Raw genomic sequence first — 13,617 nt, 5'->3', positions numbered from 1 at the left:
TTATTACCTTTTAACATAACTTCCTTGTTTTATTCATCCAGCTACCATCCTAGAATGGAATCTCCAAGAGAGCAAGAATTTTTGTCTTTTTGACCCCATCACAGTTATTGCAATGCCTAAAAGGCAGCAGATGATCAATAAACATTTGTTCAGTGAACTAACTGGCTCAAAGAATAAATACAATTTATTAAAGATTTGAATTCCACTCATGTTCCTGGATTTTTTGGGGGGAAGCGGCACATTATAAGACACCTACACAATGCAATAAAGACAATGATTTTACTATCAGTCCCCCTTCTACCCAGAGTGGCAGCGCATTTCCTTCCTCCCTCCCCTGCTTCCGATACTTAAAGTGTTTGGAATCAGTTCATTGATAATATTCTTAAAATAAAAACTAAGCTTTTCCGCATGGCCTACCTAGCCTGCACTCCCTTCTAGTCTCATCTTACTAACCATCTTCCCTCTGCACTACACTCATGCCAACCACACTGTGTTCTGCTCAAAGACAGCCTTCTTCTCACCTCAGGAAACTTTACACCTTTTAATTCCCCTCTGAATGTCACCACCTCCAAAACACCCTACCTGACCACTCCACCCAAGAGACAAGACCATTATTCCAACATCCTACTTTATTTTCTTCCTAACACTTAAAATTTCTAAAGTCTTATTTACACACACACATCTTACTTATGAAAGCAGAGCTCATCTATTTTGTTCACCACAATGTCTACAGTGCCTAGAACACTACATGAGGTAGCTATGGCGATGGTGAGTTCCATGAGTTCCATTTATCACTGAAGACAGTGACAGTAAGGAGTTAAATGAGACTCCCCACATCAAAGAGCTAAGAGAGTCGCTGGAAACGAGAGGGACTATTCCCCAAATAACATCCCATAAGACCTAAAGCTAGACTCTAGCAACTCTCCTGTCACTGTACAGAATAATCTATGCTGCTGTTAGAAGCTTCCAGTCTCTACATGCCTTTAATTCAATAGTTTAATCAAACAACTGAGATGTTGCTTGACTTAACTAATTACATAAATTATACTTAAAAAATTAGCCTCGGGAGAGCTCATCAGATATGAGTCGAAATGCTTCCCCGAAAAAAGACCCAGACATGCCACATAAGATTCTGCCTCCAAGTAACAAATACTTAAGATCAGCCAGACGATCGAAGCCTTATCCTCGGAGTGGTAACCACCGTCAGCATTTCGCCTATCTTACTAACCGAAAAGTCAGCCCTAGGCTGGATAGGGAAAGAGGGGGCCCTTCAGAACTCCCTCCCTCCGCCCCCCACCACCATCACATGCCAGTAAATGAATTCGGGGTTCCAGGCCTAAACAAAGCAAAGGAATCTGTCCCCAAAACAAGACAGGAGAACAATACGAGAAAAGGGAACGAGAAGGGGGCGACGGGGCGCTTCTGTTGTGAAACGGGAGCAGCGCGCTAAGGCGCGGCCCACACCCTCGGCCTGCCGGGCCCAGTCGCCCCTGGCGCCCACGACCCCCGGGAGATGCCACACCTGCTGCAAGGAGACACAGCCCTGACATCGCGAGAGGTCTGCTGCCGTCCCGGGCGCCGCCGAGTGTGTCTCGCCCGGCATCATGGTGGTGCCGCCGCCGGGCCCGGTGGGCACGCGCGCCTCAGGGACCCGCGGCTTCGGCCCTGTCCTCTCTCTGCTGATACTGCCGGGGCCGCCGCCTGCCAGGCCGCTTCCCGCCGGGTCCGGGCGGGTCCATCCGTGCACAGAGGTCCCCGTGGATCTGGCAAAAGGCTCTCCGAGCCAGAGCTGCCTCAGGCACTAAAGAGAAGGCTACCCGGCGCGGCCCCCGAGCGCGACGCAGTTCAGCCAGGACCCCGCCCCGCCCTGACTCGCCCCGCCCCTCGTCGCGGTGGGGGGCTGCCTAAGGCGCTGCCTGAACAAAATAGGCACTGCCGCAGCGGCGGAGAAGACCTCTGCGAAGGAAAAGCCCAGGGGTAAAGAGGCATCGTAAGCGTAGTCCTCCCATTGCTAGGAGCCTATCCTTTTTTATCAGCTTGCTATATGACAGGCTTTCTACAGCCACCAGAACGCTTCAGCTATGGGGGCAGGTGACCCGCTGATGACGTCATCTCTAGGAGCCTGCTTGAGTGGAAGGACCCCGCGTTCCGGACGCGAAAGTGCGCGATTTATAACCAGAGGGAGAGGTGTTGTCCTGGAGCCCGTCCGGGGTCTGGGAGCAGGAGAAGGAGGAGCTACAGTTCCCGTTGCGCCGCGCGGCGGGCAGAGGGCGAACGGTTTCTCCGGCGGTGTTCCGTGCGCCTCAGCGCCTGTTAACGGCCTTCGCTGCCGGCGGCCGCTCCGCTTCTGCGTTGGTTCTCTTGTTTTCGGCCTCTCTCTCTTCGGTCGTGTTTCCGCACTCATCGCTGCGGCGGCCCCTGAAGACCGAGCGGCGGGTTCCCAGGCCCCAGCTGTGGGCGCCGCCACTCGCCGGGTGCCGAGCACTGAGCCTGGCCGAATCCTTGGCCATCCCGCACACCCACTTGGTCATTATCCGGCCACTACGAGTCCTGTGTTGATACCTCTTGGGAGTGAGGGAACAAGGGGAAAAAAGAAAAGAATCCTCGCCCTGACCGCAGTTACTGGGTAAATTCAGGCCCTGATCTCTCGCCTGAACCGCAGTGTTTCCCATCTCCAGTCACCGTGTTCACCTCACTAGAATCATCTTTTTCACAGTCACAGCCAGTTGCCCTCAGTACCTTGCTTGGAAGCCTCTTGTGGCTTCCTTCCCTTCGTCTGATTTATAAAGTCCAAATTTCTTAGAGTTCAACGCGAGCATTACATGTGATACGTTAATGTCCAGGCCTTACCAGCTTCTTTCTAACTCCTAAGTATGGAAACTGCAACTGAAAACCCTTCCCAAAAAGCAATTTGTATTTTCCCCTGGGATTTCTTCAGATTTCACCCCCGTACCCTTGCTTACACTTTCTAGCCACCACCCACAGCTAGATTTCTGACAGGTTTTCTGCTATTGACACCCAAGCAAGACAGCCCTGTACCTAACTGAGGACATGCCCTGGGTAGAGCACATCCACGTGGAAGTCTGGGCTCTCCTCAGAGATGAGTGGGCAAAAAGCAAGACTGGGGTTAAAAGAGAAAGGTGAAGTGAGCAGAGGCACAGGAGGCAGCAGCTGCGTGTGGTCTGTCCTGAAAGTATCCAGGCATGTAATTTGAAAAACAGGCACATTTATTGAAAAAGATACAATAAAGATTGTGCATAGGTCAATGACGTCTCTTTCCTCTTCAAAGGAGGCACCTTGGGACCTCACAGTTCTCCCAGCATCTCTTAACCTAACCAGTACATGTTCAGCATTCTCAGGTCTTCTGCTTGTGGCAGGCCTTCCAGAACGTGGATCCCTTTCAACCCATTCTTGACCACCTTTGAAGCATTCATACCATACTTTTATTTGCACTGCACTCATTGCATTGCCCCCTAAAAGCCTTCTGAATCACCTAAATAGTTTCAGTGGAGGACTATTCAAGCTTAAAGCAAAATTTGAAGCAGATTAGTTGTTCCACTCAGTCATTTTGAATGCTACAGCCACACAGAACATATGCTCACTCAACAGCATCTAGTGCCCCACTGACTAGTACGGTGAAGTCGTCATTGTTCAAACATGTGTATTACAGCCCACTCACCTTGGCTGCCAGGTTATATCAATGTTGCCCAAATCATTCTCGTTACATTAACAATGTCTGGATAATTTCCAGACAGCCTCATATCCTTTGGAAGACAAGGTAACATGTGACCTTTTAGAGAAAGGGAGAGACCTGTATGTATCTTGATGACTTTCCAGTTCCAGGTTCAGATCCCAGGCAAATTTAGCTACACAATACCTTCCCTTTTATTTAAGGTTGCTTAAATGAATGTTTTTTTCAAAGTACGTTAGTGGAGGGAGGCACCCGTTTTCTCTCCCTCTGCATCATCCAACCACAGCCACAAAACACTGCTGGGGGAGCTTGGAATTCTCACTCCTGCCTCCTTCCCTATCCACGCTTACTGCTGTTTTCCCTTTACCTGAAGGCCCTTTCTTTCAACTCTACACCTTACCTGCCATTTTAGGTTCCATGTTTACTTCTGCAACCCTAAGTAACACCTACTTCCTTTTCTGCCCCTTATCATTGAGTAATTTTTAATAACACCACATTTAGATTTGGATGATAGTGATTTTTATGTCTTAGAGATGAATCTTCCTTTTAAACACTGCAAAACGCTGCTGCAGTAGGTGCAGCTAAGTGAATGTCAGAGTGAGCAAATGTGCTGCAACTCATTGAGGGTAAAAAAGAATAAGTATTTGCCTTCAAAGATGAAAGTGCTTTTCTTCTACCTTTCTCAAAGCCAGTTCTCAAGACATTAAAAGAAAACAAGTCTTGTTTGGGTAATGCAGGGGTCGGCAAACTTTCTGTAAAGGGCCCCATCATAAATATTTTAGGCTTTGCAGGCACAGGTGTCGGCCACCTATTTGTCATTTTCTGGGTTTTTTAAAAGAACATTTTAAAAATGTAAAAATCATTCTTAGTATGCAGGCTGTACAAAAACATGTGTGATTATAGGTCATAAGGGAAATTGATGTGGGCCACTAAGTGAAGAATGCTTAAAATTACACTTTTCCTCTTTCTTACATGATAGGCCATACCTATTCTGTCACTGTGATGGAAACAGACAACTAAATGTCTAGACGGCAAAAGTGATGAACTATGGATTTGGAACTGCACATCTGCCTTTAAATTCTGAAGTGGGTGACCTGTTTGTGCTGGCGTTTCTTTACAGAAGACTAATTATAATTGAAGGAAAAAGTGACAAGGACAGTTGCAAGTCCATAGGACTCTCTATACAGAGAGTACTTGTTAATCATTTATTGATGGCAGCATCTATTTTGGAAAATAGATAAATGTTATTTTCAGCCTACTCACAGGAAGAAAAGGTTTTGTTTTTTTAACTTTTTAACAGAGGACTTTTCTTGTCAAACTTCAAGAAAAACCTGTTTTTCTGCTTGAGTGCCTTATGACTGGAAGGAATGTCTGCATTCCAGCCTCTGGTCCTGAGATTCCCTGCACTTTTTCAGTCTAGTCAGCTGTTTAGAGGATCCAACCAAAAAGGTCTCAGTTCTTGCCCAAATCCTCATTACCTTCCAGATACTTGGTAAGGTCTTAAAACTAAGGCTTTGAAATACAATGTACTTCAGAGGTAACTGACGAATTAATTTATTAACATATGATTCCACCGAAATGGCTAATAGATTTGGTCTGTAATCCAAGGAGAACTCAAAATGGAAAGGTATTTGTTCTTTGGAAGTTCTTGTAGGTTGCTTTATGAAAAGAGCAACCTACAAGAAGGAGGTAGGTTGCTCCTCCTTCAAAGGAAGGATTTGATGCATTTACCCCTAAGAAAAATGAACTATAGATTCTTTCTTCTAAAAACCTAAGAGACATTTTGTTGAGTAGTTTGTGACTCTAACAGTTTGTAATTCAGTGATAGCGTGTTTCCCCGAAAATAAGACAGGGTCTTATACTTATTTTTCCTCCAGAAGACACCTAAGGGCTTATTTTCAGGGGATGTGTTATTTTTTTTAAGTACAGTACAACAATCTACATGTATTCAAATATAGTTAAGTCGTCTTCTTCTGGAACATCATCCTAACTCTCCAAACCCCGAATTCCATCCTGAATTTCTTGTGACTCTATTTCCTTGAGAACCACTGGCCCCAGTCTCTCATGTCAAGCACTAGAGCTCTCATGGGGCAGATGAGAAGGGCTGCTCGTCTTCTTTACCGCTCCGCAAGGAAATGCATGGATTGTGCAGATGCGCTGCGTAGCCACGTCCATCACTAGGTCTTATTTTCGGGGTAGGGCTTCTATCGTGCAAATGCTTAGAAATCCTGCTAGGGCTTATTTTATGGGCAGGTCTTATTTTCGGGGAAACACGGTATTATCGATTAAGTTACTGTATGTTCATTTCCAGGCCTGTAATGTAATGCTACCATATGCCCACAAGATGTCTATCTTTCCCTGTCTGTTTTATACATAAGCAAAATTTCCAACTGAAGTTAGGACACAGCAAACCTTCTTAAGGGAGGTAAAAGCTTATCCTCTAGGACAGCCAAGTGTGGAATGCATCTTGTAGGAACCTTGCCTGGCTTCATGTCCACTGTGCTTGCTTCTAAGCTACCTTTGCTCCAGTTCTTCTTACTATTCTAGGTTGTGATGGTGGTTTTGGACTTGTCCCTATGGATCTGGAGTTTGCTTGCAGCCTCAGCTCTTACCCTCAAAGTGATGTGAAGCCAGAGGGTAAACATTGCTTCTTCCTGGACCATTGATTTTACTCAGAAACCAGACAAAAAAAAAAAAACACATTTGTTTTAAAGCAATCATAGTTTAGACTAGAATGCAATGTTGACATGATTGTTAAAGCAAATTTTAAAGGGCTTTCACATTGCAGTAGCCCTCTGCAAGGGAGGATTGGGCCACCCGCCTTACAGCGTGTTTTGTGAACACCTGGCAACTGTAACAGCTTGTCACATGAGAAGCTTCCTGTGGCCTCCAGGACTGAAGGACAAAGAAGGCAGATGTTTGGAGGTGATGAGGGCTGAGGTGGAGGAGGGTTGAGGAGGGGATTCTCTGCAGGGGAGCGAGCAAGTGCATGTCCCACGTACCCCAAGAAGAGGTAGAAGAGGGAAGGGAGTGTTTCCCCTTCACATGAGGCCAGTGAGGGGCCACGGAGTGGAGCGCTCTAAGGGAACAATGAGGGCGGCTACAGGAGATCAGTGGGAGGTGGCTGAGACAGCCACACTCACACCAGCCCTGGGACAATGGGCTCTGGGGTTCTGTGTGCTAGATACGGTGGGCATCTCAGTGAGAGCTGCCCATGGACCCGAGGACAGCCAAGAGGGAGAAGGAAGGCCAGCAGGTGTTCTGCTGGATGCCCAGGGCCCAGGCAGGCTGGAAGTGAGTAGCCAGAAATAAGACTTTGCTCCTCCGCCCACCATCCAAAGAACTGCAGCGCCGCCTTGACTTTCTCCTGTATCCAGAAGGCAGCAGTGGCAGGCAACGTGAGCTGCTCACCAAAACCTGTTTCTGTTTTTTCTACACATACAAGAGTTTCCCAGCCTTCTTGCACCTGACATGTGATTAGATTCCACTAGTCGAATGACAGCAGAAGGGGCCTGGCTCATGCTCTTTGTCACTTCCTGCTGACTGGAAGAAGAGGAATCCCAGGGCCCTGAGCTGGCGGCCAAGCTACCGTCTCCCAACCCCCATGCCTTCCCTGTTACACTCTGCCCAGTGGTGCTGGGACTCAGTAGCCACGTGGCTGCCTCGCCTGCTGGAGCCGGCTCAGCTGTGCCAAGAGATGGCCACAAGGCCTGTGCCTGGCGTCCTGTCCTGTCTGACTCCCCGTCCTGCCACCCGTCCTTGCTGTTGCACCCTGGCAGTGGCAGTTCATCCAGGTAGCAGCACCTCAGTCCACACGTGCAGCACCAGGCTCCTGGCACCCCCTTTGGGACACCAGCAAATGCTGGCTTCCCAGCTCCCCCGGCCCTGCCTCCGTGGGCAGAGACCCAGCACCAGCCCCGCAGGGCCCCTCTGCAGGCGTCTGGGTTTGAGCTCCAGGCGGTGTCTCCTCTGAGATTCTGAGTTTTGCTCGGTCCTTCCTCTTTCCCTTGTTCCCTCCAGCCTAAAGGGTGGCAGCTGCTTCTCAGAGCAGCTACTTCTGTGGTATCTTTTTACTCTTTTTTTGCCTTAAAACATCCATGTGGCTGGGCACCGTGGCATGCCTATAACCCCAGCACTTTGGAAGGCTGAGGTGGGAGGACCATTTGAGGTCAGAAGTTCAAGACAAGCCTGGACAGTATAGCAAGACCCCCATTTCTACAAAAAATAGGAAACTTAGCCAGGCATGGTGGTCACACCTGTAGTCCCAGCTACTTGGGAGCTGTGGCAGGGGAACTGCTTAAGCCCAGGAGTTCAAGGCTGCAGTGAGCTATGATCATGCCATTTGCCCTTAAGCCTGGGTGACAGAGCAAGACCCTGTCAAAAACAAAAACAAAAAAACACCAGTGTGATTTTGGTCTCCTGGCTGAGCCCAGAGTGAGTGCTCTGTTGAAAATGGTGGGACGTCCCACAAGAGCCCCCCGCAAGGCTGCAGGAGGAAGCTTCCTCCACAACCTGTTCTCCTACCTCGACCTCGGACTATGAGTCAAGCACTTGAGGATCCCAAGTCACAATGGAATGAGCCATGACAAACTGTACCTTTTCCTCTGAGTCCCTTCCTCCAGCCCAAATCTGGAGGGACCACAAACTAGCCGCTGAATCAGGGAAGTGCTGAAGCAAAGGGACAGCCCACCATGCCCTGCTCCCCACCCCCACTGCTCTTGCTGGAGTCTAAGAACAGACACAGCTGGAGGCAGGAGACAAGGGACCAGCAAACTGCACTGGATTCCGTGTTGTCCAGGAGTGATTGCGAAGCAGGGTGCATGCTCAAGACTTCATCTAGGGTGAGAGAGAGCCCAGAGAACAGATCCCGCTGAGGATGGTGATTTAAAAACCCCTAATGGATGAAGTGGTCTGTGACCACTCCATGCCTGGGGCTGCCTTTCCTGAGCTGCGGTGCTAGGTGTGTGCCCAGACCCCAGCGCTCATCCTTCACAGCGCACCACTCCTGCCCGCCACTCTGCAGGATCGGGCTTGGCACGCAGGTGACACTCTTGCACCAAGATCCCAGGCACTAAGAATGACCAGTTCTCCAAGGTCCATTCAAGTGCAGTCTCTCTGGGAAATCTCCTTGGTATTGCTCTGCATGTCTGACTTCCTTGTTTCCTTTTGATGTCATTCTCAGTCCTCCTCTCTTGGTCCTCACACCTCCCCACAGCTAAGCAGCCTTGGTCCTGTGGGTGTGCTCCATGATGTCCTTCTGCGTCTTCCTCCGTGGCTGTCACCGTCGCTGTCATCCCAGGCACTGGGATCCCCTGGGTCATGCAAGGAGCGTCTCTGTGCAGCACACTCCCTGCAGGTGTCCCCTGCTCTCCCACTTGCTGGGCCCCGAACCCAGGGCGCCCCCCCATCACCGGCGCACCTGCAGCCCCACCGCTCCTCATCACCTGTGACGTCCTCTGCTGCCCTCGTGCCCTGACGTCTGTCTCATATATTAAAACTAAGGGATGCCGTCAGACACAAGTCAGATCAGAATCCTCTTTGTACCAAGAAAAAGTAAGATCTCAACCTTGGAAGTCCTGTTGCGTCTCCGTTCTCACCCCTACTCCTGGTCCTTGGGAGGCCTCTCCTTGGGTCTCCGCAGGGCTGTTTTCTTCACTCAGACTTCTCTTCTCCCCGAGATCTGGTGGCCCCTCTCGCTCATGTCATTCTTATCTCTGGTGCCACCTGGGCAGAGGGCCCACTTGATGAGATAAGCCTATCCGAAGCAGCCATTCTCATCAACCTCTGTCTTGCTACCTGCTTCCTGTCTTCCCCGCCCCTGTCCCTGAGTCTGACTGCCCCCTCCCTGAGAATGGATGTGGGGGGGCACTTTCTGCTCCTGCCGTGTCTACGGCACCCGAATCATGCCTCCCTCACATGTGGCAGTGACTCAAGAAATGGTTGCTGAGAGAATTGATGAGCTGAGCAAATGAATAAGTGGATATTTATCCAGCTGTTATCCAGATAAAAGTATAACCCAGAGAGATCAAAAACCAAGAGCTCCAGTAATCGTGCTCCTTGGTCTTTACCCAGATGAGTTGAAAACTTATGTCGCACAAAATCCTGCAGGTGCATATTTAAGCAGCTTTACTCAGAATTGCCAAAACTTTTAAGAAACAAGACGTCCTTCAGTAGGCGAAAGGATAAATCAACAGTGGTACACACAGACTGTGGAATATTATTCGATTTTAAAAAGAAAGTGTTCTCTACCACGGTAGGATGAGTAGAATTAGCAGTGACATATTACATAGTTTCAGATAGCTGGAAGGGGGATATTGAATGCTCCCAACACAAATAAATGATAAATGTTTGAGATGATGAATATGCTGATTACCCTGATTGATCCCTATACATTGTATGTATCAAAATATCACTATGTACCCCATGAATATGTACAATTATTATTTTTTCAGTTTAAAAAAGAGGGAAATGAGCTATCGAGCCATGAAAAATCATAGAGGAATTTTAAATGCATATTAGTAAGTGAAAGAGCCAATCTGAAAAAGCTGCATACTGTGTGATTCCAACTATATGACCTTCTGAAAAAGGCAAAGTCAGGGAAAATGTGCCACGCTGAAGCATCGGAAACCAGCCCAAGGTCGCGGGACTGCAGTGAACAAGGAGACACTTGGCACTGCCTAACTGAGGAGAAGAGGTGGGCACAGGGCAGATACATAGGGCCTCCTATTGCCAGGGTAGAAATGTTTTAGAACTTTGAAGAGTTTTAACAAGCGGAGTGGCGTTATGTGGTTTACACTGGAAACATTTCCCACTGTGCCGCAGGGAAGCAGACTGGCAGCGGCCGTGCGGGGAGCTGCAGGACCAGTCACGCACAGGGTTATGATCTAGGCACTGAGGGCAGAAGGGTTCATGGCTAGAGTTTTGAATGTGAGTGAGAACCTGCCAATTACTGTGTTTCCCTGAAAATAAGACCTACCCATAAAATAAGCCCTAGCAGGATTTCTAAGCATTTGCACAATAGAAGCCCCACCCCGAAAATAAGACCTGGTGATGGGCGTGGCTACACGTATCTGCACAACCCATGCATTTAGTCGTGGAGCGGGAAAGAACACGAGCAGCCCTTCTCATCTGCCCCGTGAGAGCTCTAGTGCTCGACAGGAGAGATCGGGGCCAATGGTTCTCAAGGAAATAGAGTCGCAAGACATTCAGGATGGAATTCGGGGTTTGGAGAGTTAGGATGATGTTCCAGAAGAAGACGACTTCACTCTATTTGAATAAATGTAGATGGTTGCACCATACTTAAAAAAAAAATAACACACTCCCTGAAAATAAGCCCTAGGGTGTCTTCTTGAGGAAAAATAAATATAAGGCCCTGTCTTATTTTCGGGGAAACACGGTAGATGCACTCACAATAGTGTGGGGAGAAAGAAGAAGGGGAAGTCGAGCTTCTGCTGCATTGACTATGTTCTCGAGCTCTGCGCCCTGTGGTGTTCCAGGACACCGTTACCAGCTTTTAGGCCAAGCTCTTTAGGTCAACAGGATGGCTGGAACGTCTTTGTCCAGCGAGGAGAGGGGGCTGCAGACCCCAGCCATGTGCGCCCCCCCCCCCGACTCCTTGCCTTCCCCACTTGGCAGAGGTGGCAGCTTCGGGCTTCCTGGCCCGCAGCGTTCTGGTGTTCTTTCTGGAGGTCCCGTCTGGAGCCACTTTTCCAACCCGGAGTCTAGCAAGTCTGTGGACACTCCATTTTAAATCCCTTTCCACTTAAAATTGTTTTATAGGAGGATTTTTAAAAAATTAATTAATTAAATTTTAATTGAAAACTAATAAGGGTATATAGTATGCAGCACAATGGCATATTTTGATTTCTGTATACAATGTAGAAAGATGAAGTCAGGCTAATTAATATATGTCTGTCACCTCACCAACTTACTTTTTTTGTGTATTGAGAAAACATTAAGAATCTATTCTTTTAGCAATCTTGAAATATAAAATATGTTATTGTAAACTGTGCTCACCATGCAGGGCCATAGATCTCTAAGACTTACTGCTCCAGCCTGACTGAAACTTGGAGCCCTTTGATCAACACCCTCCTTCCCCTCTGCCCCCTCCCTTCCAGCCTCTGTGTCTATAAAATTGACTTTTTTTTAGATTCCACATGGGTGACCATGCAGTATCTGTCTTTCGGTGCCTGTTTTTATTTCCTCTGATTTAATGCTCACTAATATGGGATTTGGTAGCAGAAGTGGTTGTTGGCAACAGCCCTCCAGGGACAAGCCCTGAGACTGCTTATGGGTCCTGGCTGGATTTGGGGCGATTTGGGGTGAATAAGGATCTAATTACCACCAGAAAATGAGAAAGGGGGCACATGTGGCACGCAGCAGGAAACACCTAGTCAGTTATCACCCAGAGTCATTGGGAGTAAAAAGCCTATTGAAGGCAAGACAGTGGCTGCTGCAAGATCACAGCAAGGGGTGTAAGGAGCGGGGGGTGGGTGGCTGCTTGTGGCCAGACTGAGGAAGGAGATGGGAATGTCAGCCTCAAAGGTTTACGTTCTCAACTCAAGATGCATCAGATGACAAGCCTCTAAGTCCTAAGCTATTGCTTGTCTCTCGGGACTGCAGGCCTGGCCCTAGCCACAAGTCCTGGGTGGAGTCGTCATCATGCACGTGGCTGAATTGCAGTGGAAGCTGAATTCCAAGCTTCACCAGGTTTTCTTTACCAGATGCTGGAGATCGTTTGGTTAAGAGTGAGAACAGGAGAACAGGAACGGGGATGCCCCTGCTAGCTGAAGCTCCTCCTCCTTTGTCTGATGAGGCCAATCTCCCGTCACCTGGCACAGTCACCCCGGAAGGAATGCCAGTTCTCCTCCTGCCAATGTAACCTCCCATGTCGCCTCGACACCTATAATTATAATCAGATTCCCACATGCCTTAGAGGCACTGTACAGAATCCGGTCCAGGAAGAGAAGATTTACTCATCAGAATAATTATAACTTGTTATAATTTGTTTATATTTAATTAATTAACTTAATTAATTTATGTTTGTTCATGCGTAATTACTAAACAAGCTGGGTGATATGTTTTGGAATGAGTTACAAAAATGTTAAAGCAGAGCAAAAGGGACCTGAGTTTGGGCAGAATGTATCAGATGTTCTGGACTCTTTTACTTTTGCTAGACATCAACGTTCTTATTCTCAATCCCAGTTTAGTTTTAGGGGACTGGATTATCCAGCACCCTACAGGGAACCATATTGGCTCAATTTATTGGTGGCATCATGCTTTTTGAATTCAGTAAGCCAGGAATATCTTGTTACAGTCCTGACAGGGCAGGAGCGGCAAACCTTGTGAACACGTACAAGGGCCTTTTTTTTTTTTTCCGGTTTTGGAGGCAGAGTTTACCACTTGTGGGTGCACTGCCCCGACCCGAGTGTGGAGAACTTGAAAGACTACCTACCTTGCTGCAGCCTGAAACAAGAGAAGGCAGGGAGATCTGCCGTCTCACCAACCAGAAGATGCAGCAGGAAGAACCAGATGTTACACAGAAACTATTGCAAGCCTACCGTGTTTCCCCGAAAATAAGACAGGGTCTTATATTTATTTTTCCTCAAGAAGACACCCTAGGGCTTATTTTCAGGGGATGTTTTTTTTTTTTTTTTAAGTACGGTACAACAATCTACATTTATTCAAATATAGTGAAGTCGTCTTTTTCTGGAACATCATCCTAACTCTCCAAACCCTGAATTCTATCCTGAATGTCTTGCGACTCTATTTCCTTGAGAACCACTGGCCCCGATCTCTCCCGTCGGGCGATGGAGCTCTCACAGGGCAGATGACAAGGGCTGCTCGTCTTCTTGACCGCTCTGCGAGGAAATGCACGGGTTGTGCAGACGCGCTGTGTAGCCAGGCCCATCACTAGGGCTTATTTT

The 13,617-nt window shown here is 48.1% G+C and overlaps 1 protein-coding gene across 1 annotated transcript in view; it reads right to left on the bottom strand.

Annotated features, from left to right (window-relative positions):
• The window catches only part of ICE1 (interactor of little elongation complex ELL subunit 1), a 65,883-nt gene extending 64,020 nt beyond the window's left edge, over positions 1–1,863 (bottom strand). Inside the window, exon 1 of the mRNA XM_012757738.2 lies at positions 1,523–1,863. Within this exon, the coding sequence (XP_012613192.2) occupies positions 1,523–1,606 (84 nt within the window). The 5' untranslated portion in view covers positions 1,607–1,863. The remainder of the gene's footprint in view (positions 1–1,522) is intronic.
• Between the last annotated feature and the right edge of the window lie 11,754 nt (positions 1,864–13,617).

Source organism: Microcebus murinus, chromosome 11, assembly GCF_040939455.1.
Source record: "Microcebus murinus isolate Inina chromosome 11, M.murinus_Inina_mat1.0, whole genome shotgun sequence".
NCBI classification, from domain to species: Eukaryota; Metazoa; Chordata; class Mammalia; order Primates; family Cheirogaleidae; genus Microcebus; species Microcebus murinus.
This window is presented reverse-complemented; position numbering and strand designations above follow the sequence as displayed.